Source organism: Schistocerca americana, chromosome 4 (genome assembly GCF_021461395.2).
Source record: "Schistocerca americana isolate TAMUIC-IGC-003095 chromosome 4, iqSchAmer2.1, whole genome shotgun sequence".
Classification (NCBI taxonomy): domain Eukaryota; kingdom Metazoa; phylum Arthropoda; class Insecta; order Orthoptera; family Acrididae; genus Schistocerca; species Schistocerca americana.
This window is the reverse complement of record NC_060122.1, coordinates 634,034,662-634,051,304: the sequence shown is the minus strand read 5'-3', so window position 1 is coordinate 634,051,304 and position 16,643 is coordinate 634,034,662. Positions and strand designations below refer to the sequence as shown.

Below are 16,643 nucleotides of genomic sequence, written 5' to 3'. Positions count from 1 at the left end.
TGAAACATCCACCTCTTACAAGCATGTAGTATCCAATCAGAGACAGAACCACTTGTAATTTCTGCAGCATATTGTATTTGGGCCTGAGCCCTAATCATCCATCCACCTAAAAGAATGACCACCACCAAACTGTGGCCAGGAGCAGAACTAACCACCCAGTAGCAAAACACACTGCTGGGCATAACATACTCAACTTCAGTAACTGCTTCACAAGCTGTGCTATTTGGATCCTTTCCCCCAACACCACCCTCTCTGATTTATGTAGATGGGAATTGTTCTTGCAACACAGTCATTGATTCCACAATCTCCTCTAGCTTTTGCTCTGTGCCCAACTTCACCTCTGCACCAAGAATATTATTTTACTCATCCTGAATACCCAGCCTCTTCTCCACAGTCTCCCTCTTACTTTGTCCTATGACTCCTCCAAACCAACTGCTCCATGTCATCACACATTTTGCACAACTTCCATTGCCTGCAACCAGAACAAGCTCACCAGTGCCACCTTCCTATGCCCTATATCATGGATTTGCTGCCCTCTTCCTCCCAGCCATCAACCACCCTTCCCAACCCTCCCACTTGCTTGCTGGCTTCCTCTCTCCCTTGCCCACTCTACCCGACACATTGTTCGAAATCTAATGATGGTGTCAGTCTTGTTTATGTGCCTTTCAACAACTCAACACCTCAACTATAGAGTGGGTACAAATTTATCATTTATGTATAATGTGACAGTTGTTTTCCCTTTGTAATCTGTAGTTAGTGCTGTTTTTCTCCGTGTTCCTTATAGATTCGTTGCATACTGCTGAACTGTAAGCACCCAAGAGGATTTCATTTGTCTTCTCTACTAGAAGTCTTGTGTTTCATCAGTGACTCTAATATTTCTGTCATCAGAAATTTTTTCTCCATGTCTCATCTGTCTGGACAGTCATTGATATAGCTGATGGGTAGTAAATGAGGAAGAACCATATTTATTCTTCGCGGACTTACTGTTCACAAAATAGACTATGAGCTAACTATTTAACAAGGCACTGAAGAACCTCATGATCAGCACATTATTCTCATGATGTATCACATTACACACCAAAGTCCTAGTTCCATCAGGAAGAACTGGGAAGGTATGGGAAATATCACATCTCATTCTAGAGTATGAGCATTCATATAAGAACTTGTGGATCATGCATTGTGAAGAGTGACAATCTGTATAGTCTTGTGCCATGTGAAGCTGGATCTATAAATGGAAAGGGTAGTCAACAGCTCAAAGAAAAATGCAGTTTTCAATGTGCGAAAGTAGAGTAGTCTTGCTGCTTCCTCCTGGCTTCTGGCTTATGGATTCACACGGGAATGTTCAGAAGTTCCCTTCACATTTCTCAGTTTAAGAAAACTAGATTGGTGGTCATTTATTGACTTTGAAAAATGGAAAAACAATTCTGTGGTTTTTTCCTACCTAGTACCTATATTTTATTTAGTGTTATTTTATTGTCAACAGTTCAAAAGCCATGGACATGTCTGAAAAGATGTTAGCGATATAGCTGTCCTTGTCAAGAGTTTCAATTAAGACTTTTGTAATTTTTGTTATGACTGATACTACTACTACTACTACTACTACTACTACTACTACTTCTTCAGAAACTAAACTGTGCTTCATTAGGGGGTTGTACTTATTCAGGTAACTCATCAGCCTATCTTTCATGTTTTATTCTATTAATTTTGAGGGTGATGGGAATAGAGCAGTGAAACTGTAGTTTTCAATATTTTTCTCTTTACCTTTCTTTTATTAGTGGCACAGCTCATGAACTTTAGCTGCTCTGCAGAAAATACCTAAAGTATGATTCTTTTATTGTGTTAATGGAGTTTGTAGGTTGTCTGCACATGTCTTCAGAAAAGTGTTTGTCACTTCCATCTAGGTTCTGCTGATCCATTACTTTTCAATCTTTATATTTTCTTCCTGACTGCATACTTAGTTTTGGGGTTATAGTGTGCTGGATACATAGTTAACCGTGTGCGCTGTATCAGTTTTAGAAAAACGCTCTTACAACTTTTCTGCAGTACCATAAAAATAGTATTTACAGAATTTGCTTCTTCCTTTGTATTATCTATTTATCTCGTTCCGTCTGTATGTTTTTATACTTGTCTGTTTTCTTCCAGTTTAATGTTTTATATTCTCCCGTACTACTTTACTTTTATTTTCTTTCAACAAACTGCATCCTGCTTTATCTTTTTTACCTGTGTTAATAATTTAGGAACTCTGGATCAGTGTTCTGTCTTAAGCCTGAACTATTTAAGTATTTTGGAGGACTTTCTAATACATGAAGTTATCCATTTATTATCTTAACCTGTTGCTGATGTTGGCACTGTGGAGGTGTTTTCCAAAAGTTAGTTTGAAGAACATAAAGAATTTAATATGAGGCGTAATAAATACCACACCAGGACATCTGTTTGACAGCATACAAGATGGAAGTACCCCAACTTTCACATTACACTGCAGGATGCAATCCCAGATGTATACCAGTGTGAGGCCCCTTCTACACTTGCATCATATTTTAGCAGCCATATAAAAGCTATTTAGAGCTTAAGTTTCATTGTTATTTTTTCTTGTTTCTGTCATTTCAGAACCACCAAGTGTGCTCTGTAAAGGTGTGGGACAGGCCATGGCTAAATAAGAAAGAGGTTACACATTTACACTGCTCTGCAAAGTCAGCAAGGAGGAGACGACAAGTGAGTACTGATGAATCTAGACAGGAGGAGTAAGTTACGGATAAACTTGAATGATGTACTTGACTGACTCTTTGTATGGGTTTTTATGTCTTGGAGTTACATTGATTTAATGATGAATTTAGGTACTTAGTTAATATGTGGAAACAATACCGCTTTTATGTATTGTATTCTTAAGAAAAAAATTCCTGTACAGATCAAACAAATTGTATTACACACACAATACATGGAGAAAGTGTGATGTGCACCTACACTTGTTTCAGAAAGCTTTCTCATTGTTTATTTGCCAATTAAAATGTAAGCCTGTGGCATCACCCATTTTATGAAGTTTTAATCATCAATCAATTAATGCTTTTATGAAGACTTCCTTGTTCCCTCCCCCATCCCCCTTCTTCAGCTTCCATCTATGGTTGCAGCTTCAAGTGGATAATCACTAAAACAGCTCTGTAATGTTATGTTCTGCTGCTTATTTTTTCTTCTTCTACTTTCAAGTAATGCTTTTTAGGGGGTGGACCATTCAAATAATAATAAAATTGTTGAATTTATCAGAGTCTCAGTTGGCAATTGTGTCATCTTCCTACGCATTTATAAAAGTGTAGTTGCCGTGGAGACAGACCGGTAGTTATGTACTTCTTTGGTCATTGTATCACCATTAAGTCCCCTGTAGCTATCATCAGTCCCAAACACATTATTGAAGTCACTCACCTTGTCTTTTATAAAAAATCTCATTTGTGATGCACTATTTGTTCTCTCATTTTGTTTCTTTAATTCCCATGTTTCACTTCCGTGAAACAGAGATGCTTTTATTCTGATTTTTAGAGATTTCTTCCAAGTGTCACTTTATGCATGCATTCAGTTTGTACTGTTTCTTAAAAGTTGTCTTCGGTGTCCATGTTACTCTCATTAACAGGTATATTGCAACCAAAATATTTAAATGAAGCTACCAATTAATTTATTCCCTTATTAAACATTATTTTGGCTCTTTGTAAGTATTCGCTATGTGTAGCTATTGTTTTTAATCTGCAGCAAGATGTTCAGATGTTGTATGTACCTGGTATTTTATTCATTTCTGTTACTTTTATTTGTTTGTAAGTTGTCTTATTAATCCAATGTTAACAGGAAACTCATCTGTGAACAAGAAAGTCATAATATCATTGTTACTCTCTAAGTATGTTCCTTTGGGGTCTGTTGTTTGCCACTCCTGCAGTCTGGTTCATGTTGAGGTCAAACGACAACAATAGTATTCTCGTTTCTTAACAACAAGAACACTTGTCATAAACAGAAGTCTAAAACTTGTTATAAACTTATATGGGCTGGGTATGCTGCCTTAGGGAAGAATAGGCACAGTTTTAAAGTTTTTATGTCATGTAAGTAGTATATTACCAGTTTTGAATTACTACTGAATCAGTTGATCTGTTTAAAAAGGAAGTTAAAAGGTGATACCAAAACACTAGGTATCTAAATTACAAAGCAAACAAACTTCTGTACACAACATTACTTATTTGAACATATTACATGGTAAGTTGTCAACTGAACAGATCCAGAGAGGCATTTACAATGTAATTGTATTTGCTCTAACTGAAGGCTACAGTTAGCTACATAATGATAAGAAGATGAGTAATCTTAAATCAGAGACATAAAAAAATTCACAAAATGAAAGTTAGTAGAGAGAAAGCCTTCTCAAAGCTAAAGCCACAAAATTTTTTAACTACCGGTGTAGATAAGTGAGGTTTGCACCAGAAGCAGGATAGAATATGTCGACCTGCAGACAAAAATGGTGAATAGCAAACTATTAGCTGGGTGCTATGTTTGTGTACTAAACTGCCATAATGAAACAACACTCATATCAAACTATTATTAGACATGTACAAACTGCCTTGAAAAGAATCCTAACAAATGAAAAAACAAAAAAGCAGGGAGAAGAGAGGCATGATAACAGATAAGAAAAGACTTTAAAAAAAAGTCTTTGTTTTGGAACTCAAAGAACATAAAGACAGGTATCAAAATATTTACCTGTGTGTGCCATTTTGTCTGCATTTTTTAAAGGGACAACCAAAAGCTGTTTTGTTACTGAGTTATCAGTAGATACACCTCTCTCGCCCAGTTGAGTTGACGAGTACTATGTTATGTATTACAGTGCATATAGCTGTATGTAGAATTGTAGATTTATAATTTAGTTTCCTTCTGTTTTAATATCCCCTTTTACCTTTTTTAAAATACTTCATCTGATGATGACTTGATAATACTTGTAACTTCAAACTTGTAATATTACTGTTTGTCTTACCTGAGACTGAAAAATATAAGAATAGTAATAAAAGAAAACTTGTTACAAACCTTCACCAACTCTCAATGAATTTAATTAATGACAATGTGTACAAAACAAAGACTTTTATGATTGATTGGTTTTCTGGTTCATCTATTTGAATGAAACTCATAATGTGACTTTGTTAAAAAGCTGATAAAAGAAAATACTCCAGCAACCAATCTCACAGTTGACGTACATTAACATTTAAGATCAACTGCCCAACCAAATCAAGAGTTTATTCACATGTATGCCATTTCTGTGTTGGGTTGAGAATTGAACATTGAGCATAGAATATTTCTGTGCAAATAAATATGAATGATTAAAGAATGTACTTAATGTAATATAAATAATTTAAGGAATAAAGGGGACAGCTCACCAAATAGTGGAGAGGCTGAGTCATTTATTGTCACATAAACAAGTTCTCAGACTTTTTTGTATATTTATTGTTGACTCAGCACCTACACTATTTGGTGAGTTGTTATTTTTATTACTTAAATTATAAATAAATACCTAATAATCACTGTGTGCAAAACTGAAGAGAGAGATCAACAAGTTGTTCGAGATTTCAGTAATTTATTTTCTACACTGTCATAGCCACAACAGTCTGACCTGCATTGAGCACACATTTTATACATTTACCATATTTCTAATTATGTTTTAAGGTGATACTTTACTTTTTATAGCTCAGGCCAACTTACCTCATTTTTGCAGTTAGTTACTAAATTTAATTTTGTATAAAAATCAACATTTGTAGTGAATAAAACAGAAAGAAACATTCCACATGGGAAAAATATATTAAAAAACAAAGATGCTGTGACTTACCAAACGAGAAAGCGCTGGTAGATAGACACAATAAAAAACACACAAACACACACACAAATTTCAAGCTTTCGCAACCCACAGTTGCTTCATCAGGAAAGAGGGAAGGAGAGGGAAAGACGAAAGGATGTGGGTTTTAAGGGAGAGGGTAAGGAGTCATTCCAATCCCGGGAGCGGAAAGACTTACCTTAGGGGGAAAAAGGGACAGGTATACACTCGCACACGTGTGTGTGTGTGTGTGTGTGTGTGTGTGTGTGTGTGTGTGTGTGTGTGTGCGTGCGTGCGTGCGTGCGTGCGTGCTACTGTATACCTGTCCCTTTTTCCCCCTTGGGTTGCGAAAGCTTGAAATTTGTGTGTGTGTTTGTGTGTTTTTTATTGTGTCTATCTACCAGCACTTTCTCGTTTGGTAAGTCACAGTATCATCATTTGTAGTGATCTATTTATGTTCCTAACTGAATGTTAATTATTCTCTAGACGATTCCAGGAGGCCTTGCAGATGCAGATGTCAATGAAGAAGGTGTCAAAAAAGCTGCAGACTTTGCCCTCACCGAAATTGACAAGACATCAAATTCAGCATACAAGCAGACACTAGTTCAGATTCTGAGTGCAAAGAAGCAGGTGAGAACATTTGTCATTACATTCATTGTGCTGCAGGCATCACAGTGTCGTAGCTGAGATTCAAATTTTAATTCACTGGAAGGAAGAGTAAGAGTACCGTAACTGCCTGACTGCTAAATGGTTTTCTAATTGCTTCACAGTGTGGTATAGCATAAACACTGGTTGACTATTTTTACAGTATAACTTCTCCTGTAGGACAAGACTCCACATTCTAACTGAATTGGAACATCGAAAAAATGCTTACTTAGGCATAATCAAGCAAAGGAAACTCTAAGTTGGAATGTCAACAAGTAAAGCATAGATTTCTACTTAATGTAAAGATGATTCATTAACTTACAGACAGGCACATCTTTATGGTAAGCAACAATCTATCTTTTCCTTATGTTGTAAACTTAGGCATAATTGAATGTTTTTATGGACCTCATGCCTCAGCTGCAAAGGAAGGAAGTTCAGAGTGTAATGTCCAGTCGACAATGCATTCCTTAGAGACAGAACACAGACTTGGATTAAGCAAGAAGGGTGAAGAATATTGTTTGTGCTGTCTCAAAGGAATCATCCTGGCATTTGCTTGGAGTGATTTAGGGAAGTCGTGGGAAACCTTAACCTGGATGGCTGGATTGGGTTTTGAACTGCTATCCTCCCAACTGCAAGCCCAGTAAGATGACTAATGTGGCAGCTCACTCGGTGCCTCAGGCGCAGTAGCGGCAGAACATTTGAAGGAAATACTGGAAGGTTTTGCATAAAATTCCAAGTTATGTTATAGAATTAAGAGGGAGATTGCAGCTTAAAAGCTGTGGGCTGGAAGACTAAAGTGATTAGTTTTAATAATTAATGAAAACCAGCTCAGCTGGAGCATTAAACATTTATTGTGGTACAACCTATTATGTTCTTAGAACATCTTCAGGTTGCCACTTTTTTCTAATTCATTGAATTGCTAGGGCTTCTCGTTTTGCCTTGCCAGGCGGACAGAAAACACTATTGATCATGTTGAGCACCACAGTAGAATTGACAATGATTTTAGTTATTAATGTAAACAACATCACCTTGCCTGATATTAGTTGGGTACAATACTTTTCCTGCAGTGGTAGGTCCACATATTTCCACTGCTTGCTTTGCTGCTATGGATTGTGATTCATAGCGATTTCAAGAATGGATGTGAGAGCCCAAGAAATGTAGTGGGCATTGACCCTCGCACAAGTTCGAAATGCCTTGCAAGATATTAAGGATATTAGATTTTGAAAACTAACCCAGGACTGATATCTCACTTTTTGCGCTATTGCCTTGATTGTGATAAGCTAATATTTGAGCACCACAGCCTCTACTTTGGGGTCCTCAGAGAGATAGTCTGCTACTTCATAATTCATCATTCATATTTGTTTCATCTCACTGGAAGTGTCTGTACCAACTAATTACTGTCTTATGACAGTGCATTGTTGCTATTACACTTGTACCAACACAGTAAGGATTTTTGCAGTCTTGTTCCCTTCAGACACAGAAAATGAATTAACACAAATTACTCTAGGCCTATTTTATCAACAGTCTCTTTTTAACATCATAAAAGGTACTCAATGTACTGTAGGCAGTGTATTCTGACAGGCGTGCTGCTTAACAATTCAGTGTCTCCATGGGACCTGTAGGTTTCTTGTGGAAAAAATGTCACAAGTACAACTTAGTTTAATTCTTTCATGTTGCTTAATGAATGCAGTTATTCTTAACATCTAAAGAATTTTGAGTTTTACAGTGCAGTTTGCTATAAAAAATTGAAAATTATTGCATTTTGGTTATAAATTTGGCATTTTCAAGGCTTAGGATTTCAGAATATTTTGCATTTTTCTTATATCATCTACGCACGCAACGCAAGTTCCCTATCCCTACACAGCTGGAGGTCAGCATTGAGCCTTTATTGCCAAGCCATTTTATATAATCATAATCCAGACTTCTTCATTGGTCCCTTGGTTTCATTTTGTATTCTTTGCCAAATACATATAACTGGAAGATGCTTAAAGCAGTTCCTCCTCATGATACCTGTTGGCTATTTTTTCTCAATTTTCAGTGTATGCAACAAAGCCATTAATGAAAAATAATCATCAAAGTATAATTCATAGCCCGAAGAAGATAGTCTTTTACAGAGAAGTAGAATGACACACCTGGCAAGATGTGTGTGATTTATTTCAATAGTATTGCTTCAATATGATAGGAAATAAGTTAGCACCATTTTTCCACTTTCTAAACCCCTGTCAGCAGTTTTGTAAAGGCCTCGTAGCTACTGCTGTGGAGGCCAAGTTGCCATTGTTGTTATGGTATACCAAGTTTGTGAGTTCGTGAAAAGCCTTCTGGTGCATTACATCATCAAGATAATTTCTCCCTGTTACTATTACACAGCTATCCCAGTGTCAGGTAACAGGATAGGAGAACAAAGGTTCTATAACACTCCAACAAATTAGTAACAAAGTCACATAAATGAGATAAAAAGGTTTAGTTATCTCTGTGACTTGTTGAATAATGAAGTCTGCAAAGCTGCATATAACACAAAATAGGCCCTCAATGGCTAAGTGCAAATAATTGTAGGTAAACTTCACAGTACATACCAAATGCAATTTACCACAACTGTCTATTAACTTCTAATAGTTCACTAAAAACGTTCAGTTGTGTAAGTCAGCCCTGGACAATGATCTGTAACCAATTGAGCAAGAGCTGCTCTTCTATCTTCTGAGTTGGCTTCTGTCCATTGTCGTCCAGTCATTGGCAGATTGTACTGGGGTGGCAATTGGCTGAGACAAAGTCAATATCTTCATTGTTAGCCTCGCCAGTGGTGTTGATGGGACTCGCACAAGTGGTGAGACTCCATGGCATTGGCATCAGCTTAAATCTTCGCGCCTGTGGTGCTTTTGCCCTGTCTGTGTCTTGTTTGGGTGACACAGAACCAGCCTTAATTCCCCAAGGATGAAGTTTTCTTCTTGCGTATTGCTCACATGTAGTACTCCATGAAATGGAATCGTTTACGACAATGTAAAATTAGCTTCCCAAATGGAACAGTAAGCTCATTTTCATAACTGAATTGTATGTTGGTCTGATATTGAAACACCTGTCTTGATAAATGACTGGTCATTCCGAACTGTTTACCAAGTGTAAATTACATCTCATGTGGGGGAGAAAAAACCTTGTTTGAAACATATGTGTGCTACACGTACAAGGCGTTTTCAGAAAGTAAGTGTATGGTGACCATAGCGGGCTGTGTTTTTTGTTTTTTGAGGGTTCTCACCACTGAGTGGTAGAGGAGATCCCCTGACCAGGTTGAGTATTTCAGGAACACAGTAGTACATGGTTGCACGAAAGATTTTGGTAATAAATCCTGCCAGATGCAAACCATGTGCTGAGATCTTCTTTGTTCTCGTAGAAAGAACAATGTATACCAAAATTTTTTCACAAATCAAAACGGTTTATGGCAAAGGTCTTACGAACAAAATCAGTGTGCTTAAGTCATGTTGGAAATTTAGTGGAAGCAGAACAGATGTAATGATGAATAGAGGAGTGGAAGGCCTTCCATTTCAACTGATGAGTTGGTGCAAAAGATAAAGGAAACTGTTTGTGAAGACTGCCAATTGACAGTGTATGATATTTTTGTGATGTTTCCAAAACTTTCTTATATAAGACTCTTGAAGGAATGCTGAAGTACTGGAAAGTGTGTGCAGGATGGGCCCCAAAACAGCTGACAGAACAGCACAAGAAAAATCAGGTCATTACTGCTCATGAGTATCTTGAGCAATATGAGTTGAGAAGTGATTATTTTCTGAGCTCTTTGTGATTGGAGATGGAATTTTGGTGGCTCATTACATGCCCGAGACAAAAAAGTCATCACAGTGGTATTACACCAATTCCACAACTGTCAAAAAATTCAAAACCCAATTTAGGGCAAAAAAAATCATGGCCTCCGTGTTTTGGAACTGAAAAGGCATCATTTTGGTCGGATTTCTGCCTCAGGGGAGACTATCAATGCTCAACAATATTGTGAGACTCTTTTGAGTAGGGCATAAAGAAGCTTGTGCCATGGTTCACCACATGCATTGAATGGGGCGGCAATTATATAGAAAAATAGTCAGCAAGTGTATCAACAATATCCCGCAATTTTTTTTTCAAATACACTCTTTCCAACAAAAGTCTATGAAAATCGAGTACACGTACTTTCTGGAAATGCATAATATTATTCCAATATACACTGCCTGACAAACCATGGACCTTGCTGTTGGTGGGGAGGCTTGTGCGCCTCAGCGATACAGATGGCCGTACCATCGGTGCAACCACAATGGAGGGGTATCTGTTGAGAGGCCAGACAAACATGTGGTTCCTGAAGAGGGGCAGCAGCCTTTTCAGTAGTTGCAGGGACAACATTCTGGATGATTGACTGACCTGGACTTGCAACATTAACCAAAACGGCCTTGCTGTGCTGGTACTGCGAACGGCTGAAAGCAAGGGGAAACTACGGCCTTAATTTTTCCCGAGGGCATGCAGCTTTACTGTATGGATAAATGATAGCGTCCTCTTGGGTAAAATATTCCGGAGGTAAAATAGTCCCCCATTCGGATCTCTGGGCGGGGACTACTCAAGAGGACATCGTTATCAGGAAAAAGAAAACTGGTGTTCTACGGATCGGAGAGTGGAATGTCATTTCCCTTAACCGGGCAGGTAGATTAGAAAATTTAAAAAGGGAAATGGATAGGTTGAAGTTAGATATAGTGGGAATTAGTGAAGTTCGGTGGCAGGAGGAACAAGACTTTTGGTCAGGTGAATACAGGGTTATAAACACAAAATCAAAGAGGGGTAATGCAGGAGTAGGTTTAATAATGAATAAAAAATAGGTGTGCGGGTAAGCTACTACAAACAGCGTAGTGAACACATTATTGTGGCCAAGGTAGACACGAAGCCCACGCCTACTACAGTAGTAAAAGTTTATATGCGAACTAGCTCTGCAGATGATGAAGAAATTGAAGAAATGTATGATGAGATAAAAGAAATTATTCAGGTAGTGAAGGGAGACAAAAATTTAATAGTCATGGGTGACTGGAATTCGAGAGTAGGAAAAGGGAGAGAAGGAAATATAGTAGGTGAATATGGATTGGGGCTAAGAAATGAAAGAGGCAGCCGCCTGGCAGAGTTTTGCACAGAGCATAACTTAATCATAGCTAACACTTGGTTCAAGAATCATGAAAGAAGGTTGTATACTTGGAAGAATCCTGGAGATACTAGAAGGTATCAGATAGATTATATAATGGTAAGACAGAGATTTAGGAACCAGGTTTTAAATTGTAAGACATTCCCAGGGGCAGATGTGGACTCGGACCACAATCTATTGGTTATGAACTGTAGATTAAAACTGAAGAAACTGTAAAAAGGTGGGAATTTAAGGAGATGGGACCTGGATAAACTTACTAAACCAGAGTTTGTACAGAGTTTCAGGGAGAGCATAAAGGAACAATTGACAGGAATGAGGGAAAGAAATACAGTAGAAGAAGGATGGGTAGCTTTGAGGGGTGAAGTAGTGAAGGCAGCAGAGGATCAAGTAGGTAAAAAGACGAGGGCTAGTAGAACTCCTTGGGTAACAGAAGAAATATTGAACTTAATTGACGAAAGAAGAAAATATAGAAATGCAGTAAATGAAGCATGCAAAAAGGAATACAGACGTCTCAAAAATGAGATCGACAGGAAGTGCAGAATGGCTAAGCAGGGATGGCTAGAAGTCAAATGTAAGGATGTAGAGGCTTATCTCGCGAGGGGTAAGATAGATACTGCCTACAGGAAAATTAAAGAGACATTTGGAGAAAAGAGAACCACTTGCATGAATATCAAGAACTCAGATGGAAACCCAGTTCTAAGCAAAGAAGGGAAAGCAGAAAGGTGGAAGGAGTATATAGAGAGTCTATACAAGGGTGATGTACTTGAGGACGATATGATGGAAATGGAAGAGGATGTAGATGAAGATGAAATGGGAGATACAATACTGCGCGAAGAGTTTGACAGAGCACTGAAAGACCTGAGTCAAAACAACATTCCATTGGAACTACTGATGGCCTTTGGAGAGCCAGCCCTGACCAAACTCTACCATCTGGTGAGCAAGATGTATGAAACAGGCGAAATACCCTCAGACTTCAAGAAGAATGTAATAATTCCAATCCCAAAGAAAGCAGGTGTTGACAGTTTAATAAGTCACAGCTGCAAAATACTAGCGCGAATTCTTTACAGACGAATGGAAAAACTAGTAGAAGCCGACCTTGGGGAAGACCAGTTTGGATTCCGTAGAAATATTGGAACACGTGAGGCAATACTGACCTTACGACTTATCTTAGAAGATAGATTAAGGAAAGGCAAACCTACATTTCTAGCATTTGTAGACTTAGAGAAAGCTTTTGACAATGTTGACTGGGATACTCTCTTTCAAATTCTAAAGGTGGCAGGGGTAAAATACAGGGAGCGAAAGACTATTTACAGTTTGTACAGAAACCAGATGGCAGTTAAGAGAGTCGAGGGGCACGAAAGGGAAGCAGTGGTTGGGAAGGGAGTGAGACAGGGTTGTAGCCTCTCCCCAATGTTATTCAATCTGTATATTGAGCAAGCAGTAAAGGAAACAAAAGAAAAATTTGGATTAGGTATTAAAATTCATGGAGAAGAAATAAAAACTTTGTGGTTCGCCGATGACATTGTAATTCTATCAGACACAGCAAAGGACTTGGAAGAGCAGTTGAACGGAATGGACAGTGTCTTGAAAGGAGGATATAAGATGAACATCAACAAAAGCAAAATGAGGATAATGGAATGCAGTCTAATTAAGTCGGGTGATGCTGAGGGAATTAGATTATGAAATGAGACACTTAAAGTAGTAAAGGTGTTTTGCTACTTGGGGAGCAAAATAACTGATGATGGTCGAAGTAGAGAAGATATAAAATGTAGACTGGCAATGGCAAGGAAAGCGTTTCTGAAGATGAGAAATTTGTTAACATCGAGTATATATTTAAATGTCAGGAAGTCGTTTCTGAAAGTATTTGTATGGAGTGTAGCCATGTATGGAAGTGAAACATGAACGATAAATAGTTTGGGCAAGAAGAGAATAGAAGCTTTCGAAATGTGGTGCTACAGTAGAATGCTGAAGATTAGATGGGTAGATCACATAACTAATGATGAAGTATTGAATAAAATTGGGGAGAAGAGGAGTATGTGGTACAACTTGACAAAAAGAAGGGACCGGTTGGTAGGACATGTTCTGAGGCATCAAGGGATCACAAATTTAGCATTGGAGGGCATCGTGGAGGGTAAAAATCGTAGAGGGAGACCAAGAGATGAATACACTAAGCAGATTCAGAAGGATGTGGGTTGCAGTAACTACTGGGAGATGAAGAAGCTTGCCTAGGATAGAGTAGCATGGAGAGCTGCATCAAACCAGTCTCAGGACTGAAGACCACAACAACAATGACAAAAAAAGTAAATCACCCAGAAGGGGAGGAGGAAACAGAATGAAAATTCACAAGTTGAGAGAGTACATTATGTTATTGTAGTGACTACAAAACTGAGTCAAATTTACAAAGAACTTGGCAGTATGAGCCCACTTATCGGTGTGCTGTTGCAGCCCTCTGGCCTGGATGCTTGCACTGTTTTGCTTGGTGTAAGTGTCATACAGGGTTTGTATCCTCTCCTGATGCAAGCCAGCCCACAACTGTTTTAACCAGTTCATTAAATTCTGGATACTGGCATTCGGACAGAGTTGAAATTTGAGTTGGTCCCATATGTGTATCAGGGACAGATCTGGGGATTATACTGTCACGTGAAAGATAATACATGAGGATGCAGTATATCTGTGATGGACTGTTGTGCTATCAGAGTTGGCTCACTAACTACTATCCAAGACCTAATGACTCCTCACACCATAACACCAGGAGTAACACAGCTGTGTCCCTCCAAAACATTGGAAGAATGGGACCTCTCCCAAGTTTATCGCCATACTGGTGATGGTTGTCCAGGTTAGTAAAGACCCACGATTCTTAGATAAACACAATGCAACACCACCCATCAGCAGTCTGATATTCCTTGTGGCTCCACTTTAAATAAGGACATTTGGGTTCTGGTTTTAATGGCAGCCTACACATGGTGTGGTAATTAACCAGTTCAGCTGCCGATAGTCTCCAACAAATGGGTTGGGATGACATAATGTTGCAGGGAGTCCATTACTTGTTCTGGAATGGCAGGCTCAAGTGTGAAGGAGATACGGTGTGCTCGGTGCACAGTATAGTGATACACCCTTGCGATGGTCAGATGCTGCTGACCTTGAAGAGAAGTACACCCGCCCTCACATTTCCATGCAAGCGGATGTTAGGCCACTGTCAAATCTGAATGTCAGATCTGGAAATTGCACAGTTTGTCCAGTTGGCAAATGGGGGCTCAAAATTATGCCCCATGGTGTTTGCTAATAATTGTGCCTCACACAAGTACTCTGTAATGTTACACTCCCACAAATCAGCAGTAAAGTTTTAGTCTCTTCACAAAAACTGATTTGTTTCAAAAGTATCAAGAGGCATAAGATGAATAAAGAACTTATTTACCTATAATCATTTTCTCATTTTTGGCTGCAGTTTGTCATGTCAAGGGCTAGATTCTTCAGACTGAAATTTTTTTAAATTTGTGGTTTCCGGGTGAGTAGATAAATTTTAAGTAAGCCTTTTGCATGATTTCTGATTGCACCTGTTTTTTATTATGTCACATTCTTCTAAATCACACTGATGTCACAATCTCCATTTCCATATAACAGAAATTTACATTGTTATTGCCAAACATAAAAACACTTCAGATTCCATCAGAGGCATGCACACTACTCTTACTCAATCTGCAGTTCTAATGATATTCAAAATAGTTTGCAGACTTTCTCAGCAAAAGAAGAATCATCACCAACTTATATCATTACCTTGTAAATGAATCCAGAAATAAATTTAATAATTAGCATTAGATTGTGCAATTTTTCTTCTTCTTTCGAATAACTCATTTGGAGGCTACGATGAATCAACTTTGGCTACTGGTCATTGTATTAGATTTCCTTGGTTTCCAAATTTCTTTCATCCTTTTAGAGCGTTGTCCCCTTTCTTCTTGAGTACACTTTCATCGAGTTGTTTTCTTTCTGTCCTGAAATTCTTCCTTTTGAACTGCCTTTCTGAAATGTGTTCTGTTTTCTATTGTGTCTATTGTAATTCCAGTGTTTTCCATTATCTTTTCAGTCTCTGTGAACCATGCGGGCTTGGATTTGTAGGTGTTGAGTAATATGAATATCTGCTTGGTTAGTCTGTTGTTGACCCATTCTAAATATATGCCCAAAAAACTGCAGTCTTCTCTTCCTCATTACATCAGTTAGTTTTTCATTTTTCCAGTATAGCTCTCTCTTTGGTCTTAACCTGTATTCAGCATTATCATTTCTTATAGCTCCCAGTATTGTGCAATTAATAATATTAATTTTAAGTATGCCAGATATTTTGTAATTTCAAATATTTCTAAATGAAGAGTAATTTTAACTGTACATAGAGAGTTAATATAATATGTATCAATTGTAACAAATTAATTCTTGCTAAACAATGGATAATCCAGGATGGAATGTAAGAATACTAAGAGAAGGAAAGTTGTCACTCGCCATATAGCAGAGATGCTGTCGCAGATAGGCACAACAAAAAGATTTTCACAATTAAAGCTTTCAGCCAGTGGCCTTTGTCAACAATACACACACACTCACAAAAATGCAACTGAGGCACACAAATTTCTTTTTATAAATTTTAGCCTGAAATATAATACATCATATACAAAATCATATAAAATTCTTTCAGTGCAACAGCTGAGATAATGTTCACTTATACAAGATTCGAAAATATTCCTGGTATTGGCTGTTTCTATTAACAGGGTGTATACGACCCAGGACAACTGGGAGATCCAGGAAAAACTCGGGAATTTTTTGATCCGGGAGAGAACCGGGAAAAACACGGGAATTTTTTAGAATTACAGGAATTTTTCATTGCTTTCATTTTCAGTTAAATTTTTGTAATTTTGACTGGTAAGAACCGATATTCTAACAAAGGATATTACTGTATCCCACTACTGCAGAATAATACTACAGCAATAAAACATGAGCTAGAGAAGAAACGAAAATAAAACTTAAATTGCAAAGGAAATG

General features: G+C 37.9%; 1 protein-coding gene across 1 annotated transcript in view; it reads left to right on the top strand.

Annotated features, from left to right (window-relative positions):
- Positions 1-16,643, top strand: part of LOC124614069 (T-kininogen 2) — a 193,730-nt gene that overhangs the window by 84,246 nt on the left and 92,841 nt on the right. Inside the window, exons 7-8 of the mRNA XM_047142905.1 lie at positions 2,608-2,712; positions 6,308-6,451. Coding sequence (XP_046998861.1) covers positions 2,608-2,712; positions 6,308-6,451 — 249 coding nt within the window. The remainder of the gene's footprint in view (positions 1-2,607; positions 2,713-6,307; positions 6,452-16,643) is intronic.